The sequence below is a fragment of the Pleurodeles waltl genome, chromosome 8 (genome assembly GCF_031143425.1).
Source record: "Pleurodeles waltl isolate 20211129_DDA chromosome 8, aPleWal1.hap1.20221129, whole genome shotgun sequence".
Taxonomy (NCBI): domain Eukaryota; kingdom Metazoa; phylum Chordata; class Amphibia; order Caudata; family Salamandridae; genus Pleurodeles; species Pleurodeles waltl.
Genome location: NC_090447.1, coordinates 1,287,459,242 through 1,287,474,007, shown reverse-complemented (window position 1 = coordinate 1,287,474,007; position 14,766 = coordinate 1,287,459,242). Strand labels below are relative to the sequence as shown.

General features: G+C 42.4%; 1 protein-coding gene across 1 annotated transcript in view; it reads right to left on the bottom strand.

The window, feature by feature from the left end:
- Positions 1-14,766, bottom strand: part of MIPEP (mitochondrial intermediate peptidase) — a 700,113-nt gene that overhangs the window by 517,663 nt on the left and 167,684 nt on the right. Inside the window, exon 12 of the mRNA XM_069202242.1 lies at positions 11,310-11,387. Within this exon, the coding sequence (XP_069058343.1) occupies positions 11,310-11,387 (78 nt within the window). The remainder of the gene's footprint in view (positions 1-11,309; positions 11,388-14,766) is intronic.

Below are 14,766 nucleotides of genomic sequence, written 5' to 3'. Positions count from 1 at the left end.
ATGACCCCCAGGCGCCCATTGAGGCCTGGGGCCAGGACACAGCAGCAGGGGCAAACATTACTTCCTTCTAGTCCCAGTTCAGAATATTTGGGCCCCCGCCAGTTACATCTAACGTGCTGGCAGATACTGGGTCCAAGAACAAGTGAGCTATTAAAGGTAATCCCCCCACATTATTACCGATATCAGCAACACTCTGTGAGGGGGGGCACCTACCCAAAATATTAAAGCCCTACTAACTAAAAAAATGAGAGAAATCTGAGATATATAGCAAACTTACTACTAAGAAAATCAAAATCACTCCCTCGCTTAGGTCCTTTTTTAAGGTACAGGAGCAGATTGACTCTTTGCTTCAATCCATATTGAGAGAGATGAGAGACAAGTTTGCAATATCGGAGTCTAATCAGGCTAAAATTCAAGGAGTCTGCGATAGTCTTGATGCAAAAATAACTAATCTGACGGACAGATTAGGGGCTATGGAATCTACTATTGGTGTGCTGCAGACTTAGGTTGAGGCTAATAGGCAAGAACTTCAAGCCTTAAAACAAAATGAGAAATATCGGAGAGATAAACTAGAGTCATTGGAGAACCACGGTAGGTGGAATAACCTTAGATTTTTGAATATTCCGGAGGGAATGTAACAAGACAGTATTAAAGGCCTTATTATAGCCCTAATTAAAGAACATATTTCCATGGTAGCCGCCACTGACCTCGACCTGGAAATACAGAGAGTTCATCTGGATCCTTTCAGGAGGAATCCCAAAAGGGATAAACCCAGGAAGGTCTTGGTTAACTTTGCCTCATACCGAGTGAAGGAGCAGATTCTTACAGAGGCTCACAAAGTACAGGGCTTTAAGCATGATGGTTGGTCTTTTAAAGTAAGGTCCGACATGTCTAGGATGACGCAAGATAGACAATGGGAGCTGGTGAAGTATATGCAGGAGCTTAAACACGTTGGTGCCACCCCACAACTGAGGTTTCCAGCTACCCTGAGGGTAATGTGGAGGAATAAAATGTACAATATGAGAGATCCCCAAGAAGTTATGGCACTCATTGAACAGATAAAAAAGGAGAGTTAGCAGGCTTCACACTTTACAGGGAGTGCAGAATTATTAGGCAAATGAGTATTTTGACCACATCATCCTCTTTATGCATGTTGTCTTACTCCAAGCTGTATAGGCTTGAAAGCCTACTACCAATTAAGCATATTAGGTGATGTGCATCTCTGTAATGAGAAGGGGTGTGGTCTAATGACATCAACACCCTATATCAGGTGTGCATAATTATTAGGCAACTTCCTTTCCTTTGGCAAAATGGGTCAAAAGAAGGACTTGACAGGCTCAGAAAAGTCAAAAATAGTGAGATATCTTGCAGAGGGATGCAGCACTCTTAAAATTGCAAAGCTTCTGAAGCGTGATCATCGAACAATCAAGCGTTTCATTCAAAATAGTCAACAGGGTCGCAAGAAGCGTGTGGAAAAACCAAGGCGCAAAATAACTGCCCATGAACTGAGAAAAGTCAAGCGTGCAGCTGCCACGATGCCACTTGCCACCAGTTTGGCCATATTTCAGAGCTGCAACATCACTGGAGTGCCCAAAAGCACAAGGTGTGCAATACTCAGAGACATGGCCAAGGTAAAAAAGGGTGAAAGACGACCACCACTGAACAAGACACACAAGCTGAAACGTCAAGACTGGGCCAAGAAATATCTCAAGACTGATTTTTCTAAGGTTTTATGGACTGATGAAATGAGAGTGAGTCTTGATGGGCCAGATGGATGGGCCCGTGGCTGGATTGGTAAAGGGCAGAGAGCTCCAGTCCGACTCAGACGCCAGCAAGGTGGAGGTGGAGTACTGGTTTGGGCTGGTATCATCAAAGATGAGCTTGTGGGGCCTTTTCGGGTTGAGGATGGAGTCAAGCTCAACTCCCAGTCCTACTGCCAGTTCCTGGAAGACACCTTCTTCGAGCAGTGGTACAGGAAGAAGTCTGCATCCTTCAAGAAAAACATGATTTTCATGCAGGACAATGCTCCATCACACGCGTCCAAGTACTCCACAGCGTGGCTGGCAAGAAAGGGTATAAAAGAAGGAAATCTAATGACATGGCCTCCTTGTTCACCTGATCTGAACCCCATTGAGAACCTGTGGTCCATCATCAAATGTGAGATTTACAAGGAGGGAAAACAGTACACCTCTCTGAACAGTGTCTGGGAGGCTGTGGTTGCTGCTGCACGCAATGTTGATGGTGAACAGATCAAAACACTGAGAGAATCCATGGATGGCAGGCTTTTGAGTGTCCATGCAAAGAAAGGTGGCTATATTGGTCACTGATTTGTTTTTGTTTTGTTTTTGAATGTCAGAAATGTATATTTGTGAATGTTGAGATGTTATATTGGTTTCACTGGTAATAATAAATAATTGAAATGGGTATATATTTTTTTTTGTTAAGTTGCCTAATAATTATGCACAGTGATAGTCACCTGCACACACAGATATCCCCCTAACATAGCTAAAACTAAAAACAAACTAAAAACTACTTCCAAAAATATTCAGCTTTGATATTAATGAGTTTTTTGGGTTCATTGAGAACATGGTTGTTGTTCAATAATAAAATTAATCCTCAAAAATACAACTTGCCTAATAATTCTGCACTCCCTGTAATATAATTTTGGGGTTAAACAGGAGACAGCTACCTGAATCAGAAAAGGATGACGTGGCCCGAAGTCGTTTCTAATCTTAAAATTCTTACCTGGAATGTAAATGGTCTCAGAGTAAGCAGCTGGGGAAAAAAATCCTTGAATTTTTAAGACTACCCGACAGCCATATTTTTCTCCTGCAGGAGACACATTTAAGATATGAGGAGTGGATGAATATTCCTAAGACACAAAACTGGATCTCTCAGTTTGCCTGTTCTAAACAATTTTGCAATGTGAAAGGGGTGGCAAGAATTGTGAAAAACAGGATTCAAAGTCGTTTGACTGATGTAAGTGCGGACCCTCGGGGGAGATGGGTATTGGCGAATATCAAGCTAGATGGGGTTGAGTACACTCTGGTCTTTTATTATGGACCCAACGTGGATGACCCTGGTCCAGTTATGGATCTATATGAGCAATTAACAGACAAAGCTAAGAACAAGATAATAGTTGAATGGGACTTCAATGTTTTGCTCAATCCTATTCTAGATAGATCCACCCCCAGACCTACTGTTAGCACAATTAAAATGAGGAACTGTCTCTATAACATAATAAAGAATGTTGGCCTGTTGGACCAATGGCGAATTAGAATGGGGCACACTAAGAAGCTTACCTTTTGGAACAAAAAATATGGTTACGCATCTAGAATTTTTTTTTTTTTTTTTTTTATAAATGGAAGACTTCGAAACAAACTAGGTGGAGTTTCTCACCAGCCATGTCATCTTTCGGATCACTCTGCTGTACAGCTAGAAATAGTCCTCACTGGCTCACGGGCATATTCCAGATGGACACTCGATAGATCTCTTCTGAGGATGGAAGAGATTGTACAAATGTTGAGAAGAGATTCCAAGGACTTTTTTTTAGAACAATTTGGGTTCAGCATCGATAACCACAGTTTGGGAAGCATGTGAGGCTTTTATTCGCGGGAAACTGATTAGCTATGCAGCTTACAGGTCTAAGAGAACCAAAGCCATAATAGAGACCTGGGAGGGTAACCTCCGCAAACTTCAAGCTCGGATGGACACCTCTAGGATGCAACAACACAGGCTGACTTACAGAATCAAATTCAGGAAGCTAGAAACACACTTAAGGTTTTCCTGGAATCAATTGTGAGAAGCAAATGGGAAGCCAGTAAATGTGGGCATTTTGAATATGATGAAGGATCCAGGAGGCTACTAGTTTCGAAAACCAGGTCTGTCAATAATAGAAATATCATTAGAAGTAGGGTGATGGATGAGTCGGGCAGGGTGTCTTCAGAAGATCATGATATTGAAGGAGCAGTTGTTAAATTCTTCTCAGAATTATATAAGGAGCACACTGTGGCACCGACGGGGGCGATTGAGAACTGGTTGAGGGGAGATACCCTCCCTAGGCTACAACCAAATAAGAATCAGGTACTTAATCAACGTTTCCAATGCAGTGAGGTAGAAAATGTTATTGCCAGGTTGAAAAACGGGAAGCCCTCGGGCCTAGATGGGAACCCGGACGAATTATACAAACTTCTAAAAAAAAAAAAAGAGTTTGTGGCAGTTTTAACTCAGTTGATGAACTTGATATTCATAGAGTCTACCAAGGTTCCGCTTTCATGGAATGAAGCCATTATAACTTTAATATTAAAGCCACAGAAAGATGGTAGGAGATGTGAGTCATATAGGCCCATCTCACTGCTTAATAACGATTACAAACATTTTACACAAGTACTTGCTAGGAGACCAGACAATGTGATTGGTGATCTAGTGCATAACAACCAGAAAGGTTTTATGAAAAATTGGCACTTAGGTGATCTGGTCCACGATTTGGTTTCTGCAATTGATATTGCTACTGTTACTAATCTTCCTCTTACCTTTTTAACAATTGATGCGGCAAAAGCGTTTGACAGGATAAACCTGCAGATAGTGATGGAACATAATAATTTAGGAGACAATTTTCTTAAGGCAATCAAAGCTATTTATAAAGCACCCACAGCCAGGGTTCTGGTTAATGGCTCCTTATCTCCACAGCTTAAAATTGAACGAGGAGCAGGACAGGGATGTCCCCTCTCCTCCTTCTCTTCAATCTATATATTGAACCTTTGGCTAGGAGAATCAGATTAGATCAGAGAATAACACCCTTTCAATACCAAGGATGGGTCCTGAAGGAAGCCTTATATACACATGACCTCCTGGTTTATACACAAGATCCTCAGAGTTCTTCCCCGGCACTGTTTGAAATCATAGTAGGGTTTGGGGAAATTTCTGGCTACTCAGTCAATACCGATAAACCTGAGGTGATGACTTGGAATGGACAAAAAGACAGTAGACTAGAGAAAGATGAAATGCATTACCTTTGGGTAAAAGTGGTCAAAAACTTGGCAGAGATGGCCCATGTGATTTTTTATAAATCTTTTCAGGGAAACAAAAAGGCTCCTCACTCGATGGTCGCACCTCCAACTCTCTATTTTAGGTAGAAGGAATTTAATAAAAATGGTGATACTCCCAAAATTCACTTTCATCTTTAATACTCTCCCCTTATTTTTTTAAAGCTGACAGGTTACGGAACTTGCAGGGGAAGTATTCAGTTTCATATGGTCATATAAATATCCAAGAATAGCCTGGAAACAATTGAGGAAAAAGAAGCTAGATGGCGGAATCACTTCCAGAATTTCAGCTTTATTACTGGGCATTCTAACTGAAAAACATTAGACCACTAATTTCCAAAGAATACAGTCCCTCACAGTTACGGGCACTAAAAGGAGCAGGGTACGCATTTTCTTTATAAATTTGGCCATCCCATATACTACAAAGAAGTAAGATTAAAAGTTATTAATACCGCTTGCAGGATATGGTTTGCACTGAGAACGAGGTTGGGAATCCCATATTATAGTGAGCTGGCCCCAATTTGGGATTCACCCGTTATACCAATATGTTTAGAAGATGCCCTAGCTACCCCACTGATAGAGGGAGGAATTGTACGACGGGGACAAATAGTTACCAGAGGTTCTGTGATCTGATGTGACAAATGCTAAGTTAACTAGATTTAAATATATACAAATTAAATCCTGTGTACAAGAAGAGCCCAAGGCCAGGCTTGTTACAGATTGGGAAGGTGAAATTATAGGTGTCCAGCGGTTAAAGAAAGAAGTTTCAAGATTGTATTGAGTACTAATACAGGCCGAGGATGCCTCTATTCCATCACCTGTATAGGGGTGGAAATCTTGACCTTCTTCATTTTTTGCAGCCATCTATGAAGATACGTTGGTATGTGGTGAAACCCACATCCTTGAGGAGGAATCACTTGTTCACACTGTACAGGGTTTACTGGACTCCAGAAGGCTAGTGAAAATAGGCCTTCAAAAGAAGAGCAACTGCCTACAGTGAGGCCTAGAGGGTGTAGATGGCATACATTTTTGGTGGCGATGTCCGGGAAACAAAACTTTTTGGGAAAAAGTGGGCAAGATGATTTTATCCATTATAAATAGACAAGTAGAAATGAGTCTACCAAAGATTATATTTGGGCTATGTGAGGATCCTGGGGGAAACATACATGATAAATTGGCAAAACCCGTGGCACATCTTTTCTTTTAATTAATATTGATAGCACAATGGAAAATATGTACTAAGTGGATATCAAGTTTCCCTCCTACCCATACTGATTGGCTATTGTCAGTGAAGAGAATTTCTGACCTTGATTGTAGTAAAGGCCAGGTAAAACGCCAGAGAACGTGGGAACCTTTTTTGACTTTCTATAGAATTAACTTCTCTTGTTTGTAGGCCGGGAAGATATATCTGGGACAATCTTTTTGGATTGGACTATGGTAAGAGTCCAATTATTAATTATCTTAGACGCAACAGAGAGGAGGATCGGTTCCTACTTTCTGCCCCTCCGTACCTCCTTTCCTCATGTTGGTTGGAGGCCGTGCACAACTTCCCAAGGGGAGGCCTATTGTTCATGCTAATGGTTGCTCTCTTTTGCATTCCAGTGTTTTAACGAGGCAAACTATTTCTGATGACACATCAATTCAGTTACATCTACAAAAGTAACACAGGACGTTTTGTCTCAGTCAATGAGTTACCTTGGAGCAGTGGTAACATTTGAAAACCCACTTTAGAAACATTGGTTGGCTTAGGGTACTGGGCCTATGACACTATTTGCAAGCTTAAAAGGTCCCCTTTTCAACTTTCAAATATTGCAAGGCGTGGAATGGATGACGGTCCATATTAGTTCATGGCTAAGTTTATACTTTTCCAATGAATTATGAGTAATCGGGTTCTACTCTGCCCACAAGGCTTTACCCTCGAGTTTTATATCCTTGTGAAATTTTCATCAGTTTTATTTAGTGTCCTTTGATCCTTGTTATGGATTGGTCAGAATGCAGTAAGGTGCTTTACCACACCCGTCAAATGTGGATACCCTGGGGAGGAGTAAAAATATTGTATTCCAAGTTATGGCTCTGTAGATTAGACATAATATGCAGATGCGGTATTTACTACACCAAATTCCGCATGTATACCACTTTTCTGAACATTTTCTGTTGACTAATTTCAGCAGGTTTGACCTGCTGAAAATTGTCAGTGGAAAATTGTGGGAGTTGCAGTAATTATTACATGTGGTAAATACTCCACATGGGAAAATACCTAATGCAATAATTAGTGCATTACCCATCTTCTCCAGACCATTAACCTTTCACTCCCTAGTGAAAATCCTCTTAACGAGCTGCACACAGGAAAGGGACATGTTTCTCCAGAATCACCCATCACTGTTAATCTGACGCTCATGAGTGGACACGTCAGCGTATTTATTTGTTTATGTGCCCCTCTCAAGGCCCTTGCAGTCTGAAATGTCAAGAACTACACCAAAAGCAAATGTGTAACTCTTTTACTACAAAGTAGCCTTGAGTATAGGACATGATAGGTAGTTATGGTAATAATAAGCAAAGCTTTAGCACAGGTGATTATTAAGAATGTGATCAAAAAACATCATTTTAAGAAGGAGCTGCAGCAGCCCGAGTTTAATTCTCTTTCAAGATCTAGAAATGCTGCCCAATCCCCAATATCATTTCTCAGACTAACCATGGAGACAACAGCCCATGTGTTCACAACGCTAAACGTAGGGGTATTTATGCACTAGAAGTATGAGAAAAATGCAAGCCTCGACTTTCCCGCATTTCAAATGTTGTGTATGAGACTAGTGTGTGAAATATACATACATGAGTTCATGAGAAAATAATATTCAAATTGCACAAGGTCTAGGCAAATGTTGAGCTACACACATAGGTGCCAAGTAAAAGCATAGATCACAATCACATACATAGATTTAAAGTCTGTGTAAGCATATAGTCAACATCATTGGTGTAGGAAGCTGGCTCTGTACATACAATATCAAAATGAGATATACTGTGCACAGAGTCCAAGGGTTCTCCATAGGCTTGACAGAGGCAATAATAGTATTTGTGGTAGTGTGGTCGAGCAGTTAGGCTTATCAGAGGGTAGTGTTAAGCATTTGTTGTACACACAGAAGCAATAGAAGAAACACACACTCAATGACTTAACTCCAGACCACCAATATGATTTTATATAGAAAAATATGTTTTTTTTCATTTATTTCTAGAACCACGAAATTCAGTTTGCAGGTAAGTGCATAAAATGTAAGGTACTTTGCATAGTTATAATCAGAACTTTGAATGGAATCAACAATGTATTAAGTTTTCTTTAAAATGGCAAAAAGCTATTTTAAAAATGGACACTGTAATTTTCAACAGTTCCTGGGGGAAGAAAAGATTGTACAGTTTTACAGGTAAGTATTCAACTTACAGTTCCTATCTCTGGGTTTTAGATAGACTGTCATTGGGGGTTTAAGGTAACCCCAAAACCCACCACCAACAACACAGGGGCCGGTCAGGTGTAGAGGTCAAAGGAGAGCTCAGTTAACGTGGGCTCCTATGGAGATAGGGGGATATTCAGAATCCGGTCAGCCAGCAGGTAAATACCCGCGACTCAGAGGGCAGACCGGGGGGTTCAAGAGAGGACTGGAGGGGCCCCAAGTAGGCACCAAACACACACCTCCAGCAGCACTAGGGCAGCCGGGTGCAAACAGGGCGTCAGGTGTCCAATGCAAGGAGGTCACTTAGAGGCTGCATGCGAGGTCTGGGGGGTGTCTCGGCCACACCACGGGTCGGACAGGTAAGAGGGCTTCCTGCTGGTCGATGCTGCACCGAGGGTCAAGTTCTCCAGGGCCTGGGGGCTGCGGGTTCAGTGGGTCCTTTAGGTGTCGGATATCTTTGTCCGGAGCTCGCTGTCAGGGGGGTCCTCTGGATTCCCTCTGCAGGCGTCCTTGGGGGTGGCTTGGAGGGGTCACCCTAGGGTGGGCCCTTGTTCCCAATCGCCTGGCGACCCTTTCTTGCTCGGTGGACCACCTGGACACGGGTGTGGGCGTCGGGTGCACAGGGTTCAGGACTCACGCATCCAGAGTGAGGTGAGAGTCCTTGGTTGAAAGTTTCTTTCGGACAGATCCGCTGCCCTCAGGAGTTCTTGGTCCTTTGGGGTGCAAGGCAGTCCTCTGGAGTTTTCAGAGGTCGCTCAGCCCGCTGGATGTGTCGCTGTTCTTCTTGCAGGTTCTTTGAAGGAGAAGACAGGCCGGGAGGGCTGGGGCCAGAGCAGTTGTCGTCTTCCTTCTTCTCTGCTGGGGTTTTCAGCTTAGCAGTCCTTCTTCTCTTTGTAGGTTGCCAGGAATCTGGTGAGCTGGGTTCAGGGAGGCCCATAAATCCTATATTTAGGGGCGTGTTAGGGGTCAGAGGGCTGTGGCCAATGGCTACTGTCTCTGAGGGTGGCTACACCCTCCTTGTGCCCACTCCCTTTGGGTCGGGTGGCACATTCCTATCCCTATTGGTCCCTGTCCTCCAAAACAAGATGAAGGATTCTGCAGGGAGGGGGTCACCTCAGCTCTAGACATCTTAGGGGTGGTCCTGGCTGGGGTGGTCACTCCTCCCTGGTTTTCTTAATTTTCCCACGTGACTTGCTGCTGGAGTCCCTGGGGCACTGTAACCCGAGGCTTGAGCCTTTGAGGCTCACCGCCAGGTGTTACAGTTCCTGCAGGGCGAGGTGTGAAGCACCTCCACCCAGGGCAGGCTTTGTTTCTGACCACAGAGTGCACAAAGGCACTCACCCCTTGTGGTCAGAAACTCATCTGAAAGTGGCAGGCTGTCACAGACCGCTCAGTCCTACACTAACAGCTGAGCTAACATACAGGGGGGCGTCTCTAAGATGCCTTCTGTGTGCATTTGTCCATAAATCCCACACTGGCATCAGTGTGGGATTATTGTGCCGTGAAGTTTGATACCAAACTTCCCAGTATTCAGTGAAGCCATTATGGTGCTGTGGAGTTCGTAATGACAACGTCCCAGACCATATACTCAATATGGCTACACTGCACTTACAATGTCTAAGAATGGACTTAAGACATTGCAGGGGCATATTGCTCATGCAGCAATGCCCTCACCTGTGGTATAGTGCACCCTGCATTAGGGCTGTAAGGCCTGCTAGCGGGGTGACTTACCTATGCCACAGGCAGAGGTTTGTGGGCTTGGCACCCTGAGAAGGCTGCCATGTCGACTTTGTCTTTTTCTCCCCACCTGCACACACAAGCTGCCAGGCAGTGTGCATGTGTTGAGTGAGGGGTCCCCAAGGGTGGCATAATATATGCTGCAGCCCTTAGAAACCTTCTCTGGCCACAGGGCTCTTGACACCATGGGTACCTTTTACAAAGTACTTAACTGTGTGCCAGGGCTGTGCCAATTGTGGAAGCAAAGGTCCAGTTTTAGGGAAAGAACACTGGTGCTGGGGCCTGGTTAGTAGGGTCTCAGCACACTTTCAATCAAAGTTGGCATGAACAGTAGGCAAAAAGTGTGTGTGTGTGGGGGGGGGGGTAACCATGCCAACAGTGGCCCTTTCCTACAATTGGTATATTGTAGTCATCAGTCTTGAAACATTCATAACCTAAACATTAGCAAACAAAACCATATGTGTTACACCGCTCAAGGGTACAGTCATAACGAGATTTGAGACAGTAGGGGAATGTTTTCCCCACTAAAGGCAATAAAGTGAGTCCCCGACGGACTATGAAGTCGTTCTCTCCACCCCACCCCTTCCTCTCTCACAAAGGACATTCACTGCAGCTTTTCTGCTTCTCTTCCTGCTGAGGTTTTGAGGTGGCTTAACTTTTCTGGCCAAACCTGAATGGGTCAAATGCTGCTCCCTTTTGTCACATGGGAAAACATCCTGGCTTGTCATTGAAAATTGAAATTACACAGACACATTTTCCGCTAGGTATTCAGCAACAATCAGCTATGGTTTTTGCTCACATAATAATTACTTTACTTTGGAAAGGATTGTTTTTTTCACCATAAGCATAAATTAATCCTAAAGCCCCAGATAAATTTACAGCATTTTGTAACACTGTCCTTATTCATTAAAAATGAGAAACAATGACTGATGAGTTTATGGAAATGTTAAAATGATTAGCTAAAAAGTTATCAACAATTAATAATATGGAAAATATTGATAAAAATAATTTTAATTTGTAAAATAAACATACTGTGGTATAGTTCTTACTTAAGTTCATAAAGTGCAGCACATTCAGTCTTTACCTGATTAGGTTTTCCTGCTCGATGAAAGAAATCACAATAGATGTATCCTAGTAACCCCTCGGTTTCATGCACCACAGCCTTGGAAAGAAAACTAAAGTTAAATGGAGTATAATAAAGAACAGGAAGGTTAAACAGCTAGAAAGCAACATTTGCAAATGTGAAACTTATTTTAATCATTATTATTATACCAGGATGGCATACTTACCAGCCCTACCGATTTACGAGGCAGACGACTGATTTCTCAGCACAACTATTGCCTACCAGTCCAACAGTTTACCTCAGGGCTTCTTATAGGGCCAGAGGACGCCATGCACATTCTGCACATAAGCACAACAAGAACTAACAAACTCAATAGGTCTGGCTTTAATAGGCATATGCATTAAAATAGCATGTGTGCATGCCTGTGTTAGCGTGCATGGGCATAAGCCAGATCTAAATGCTTGGCTAATGCTTGTTTATTTCAGTTTACTCTTACACATTGTTTTTCAGGTAGCGCGCAGATTAAACGTGGACATTTTGACTAGTAATTTCTACAGCGCACAGACTTCAATCTCACAGTTGTAACCATGGTACTCTAAAATTGAACGGCCATCTTAAATAATCACTTGAAGTGATTTGGAAAGGTAAGACAGCTTTGGAGGCTCACACTCGAAAACTATTTGTTTTAGCTCAACATTAATTTATGATGAGGACTGGACCGTGAAACTGGAGGGCACTTGGAAGCTTTTAACTCTTCACTATATTTGCTTTCCATGTCTGTGATGCTGTAACCATGGTGTTTGGTTATCATGTCATATGAGTATTTGTTGCGTAGCAACTGTTATACTAAAATAATTGTTCCGTAAATCCCATTAACAGCATGTGCATCCCAGTCTAGCCTATGGTGTGCAGTGTGACACGAATGTGTACGGTACACATAAAAACAACAGGTGGCAACACAAACCCTTGAAAAGCTGGCAATCCACCAAGGCCTGGTAGCTTAACAGAGTAGCACAACGAAAAATGTTCAAAGCATTCATTTGAACTTGGTTCAAGGTTTACAAAATTATTAGTTCTAGATTCGAATGGCTTCTCTTTATGCTTTGTATTCTTAACAGTTCCATACAATGGTTCCAACAAACAGACCAATTTTTCAAACGTTATTTCCAGAAGATTACCAATACATGTTTCGTTCCATTACACAAACTTTTTCAAGACTAAATTGGTCTCATTCAGATGGTCTTGTCTGCGTTTAACAATAGCTCAGTAATATGGCAATTACATGCAAACGATAGCTTTACGGTACACATTTGTGCACGTAAATGCTTAGGAAGACACAAACGTTCATCTTATGTTACGATTAATGTTTAGTAGAACATCAGTGACTAGTGAGTTGGTGGAGAGTCTCCTGCTTATAAGAGAAAGTCACCACAGTCAACTTCCTGTAGTGTCTGGTTGGTGTTTACTTGCACAGAATTTGATGTACTGTCTGGTTCGTGTTTACTTGCATAGTATCGGCAGTAGAGTCTGGATGGTGTTTACATGGACAGTACTTGCAGCAGTGTCTGGTTGGGGTTTACTTGCACAGTACTTGCAGTAGAGTCTGGATGGTGTTTACTTGCACAGTACTCAGAATAGTGTCTGGCTGGTGTTTACTTGCACAGTACTTTGCAGTAGTGTCTAGTTGGTGGTTACTTGTACGGTACTTCTAGTAGTCTGGTTGGCGTTTAGTTGCACAGCACTTGCATGAGCGTCTGGTTTGTGTTTAGTTGCACAGTACTTGCATTAGTGTCTGGTTGGTGCTTACATGCACAGAATTTGCAGTAATGTCTGGGTGGTGTTTACTTGCACAGTACTTCTAGTAGTGTCTGGTTGGTGTTTACTTGCACAGTACTTTGCAGTAGTGTCTGGTAGGTGTTTACTTGCACAGTACTTGCAGTGGTGTCTGGATGGTGTTTACTTGAAGAGTACTTGCAGAAGTGTATGTTGGTGTTTACTTGCACAGTACTTTGCAGTAATGCCTGGTCGGTGTTTACTTGACAAGTAATTTTAGTAGTGTATGGATGGTGTTTACTTGCACAGTACTTTGCAGTTATGTCTGGTTGTTGGCTGTTGTTTACTTGCACGGTACTTCTACTAGTGTATGTTAGTGTTTTCTTGCACAGTACTTGCAGTAGCGTCTGGTTGGTGTTTAGTTGCACAGTACTTGCAGTTGTGTCTGGTTGGGGTTTTATTTGCAGCAGTGTTGCTTCCTCTAATACTGAACCCATGCATGCATCCAAATTAAGCTGATGGAGAAATCTATTGTTGGAAAGTTCCAAAATTAAATCCTAAAATTAAGATATTCAATTTGTGGAGAAAAATGACACTTCGTATTTTGTTTCCAGACTGACTGAAAAACTATTTTACCAGTCTCACGTTTAGTGTAGACTACTGTTCTAGCACCAGACTTTAAACCTTATTTATCATAGCCAACATAAAGGACTGTTAACACTTTTCAATTAAAGACACACTCGACAGTCACGTGTAATAATGGGTTTTCAAATATCGCTACAAGCTATGCTTATGAGAAATAGTGATCTGAAATATTAAGCCACTTGCTAAAGAATTATAGTAAATGTCTCCATCACACTTTTTTTCCAGTACGTTTCATAAGCCCCTCTATTTTAGTGCCAGCATGCTGAAGTTCATTGTGAGCGCCAGGTTGCGTCAACCACCCCTCCCTCCCCATAGGAGGCAGTTTCAAAATATCCTATCTTTTTGTAACGGGATGCCCCACAGGACGCTTACTTTCCCTCGTTGGTATTCTCCAGACTTTCTGTGCCAGGATGCTTTAATGACCTTTGTTACCTGTGTTTCACATGACCCTAACTTTCCAAGCAGGGTGTTTCAAGCAACCGATACATTACTTGCATTTAGATTACTCCCCTTTCCATCTCAGTATCCTTCAAGTAAGCATAGCTTTCCAGGGGTACTGAAAGTGACCCGGATCTTTCTTGTCGGCATGTTCAGGTGACACTGACATTCTGTGCCAGGCAGCTTCAAGCCTCACATTATTTGCCTGGATGATTCATGTGAAGCTTGTTTTCAGTGACAGAATTCTCAATTGAGCCTTATTTAAGTGCAAGGAGAGAAAGAAGAGTAGATGGAGAAGGTGTAGATAGATGTATAGATAAAAAGATGGAAAGAAAAAACAGAGGAGGTCACTGCCGTTTAACAACCCAAGGGAGAGCAGAGAGGAAGATTTTTGATTATGAAAGCACGTTTTAACTCTAGAACAGTCGGTGGGCCCCCCAACAATAGAAAGGGGGAAAAGGAAACCAAATGAATTATATAAAGGACTCCAAAATACCAAGAATCCTGGGGAGGAAGTCGTCCAGTGTGGACAGAGCTTACCCTAGTTTCCACGGATGATGAGGAAGATGAATCCTTGGCATACCAAGGAAGAGGGCTAGAATAAGGTGAAAACAGAGCAGCT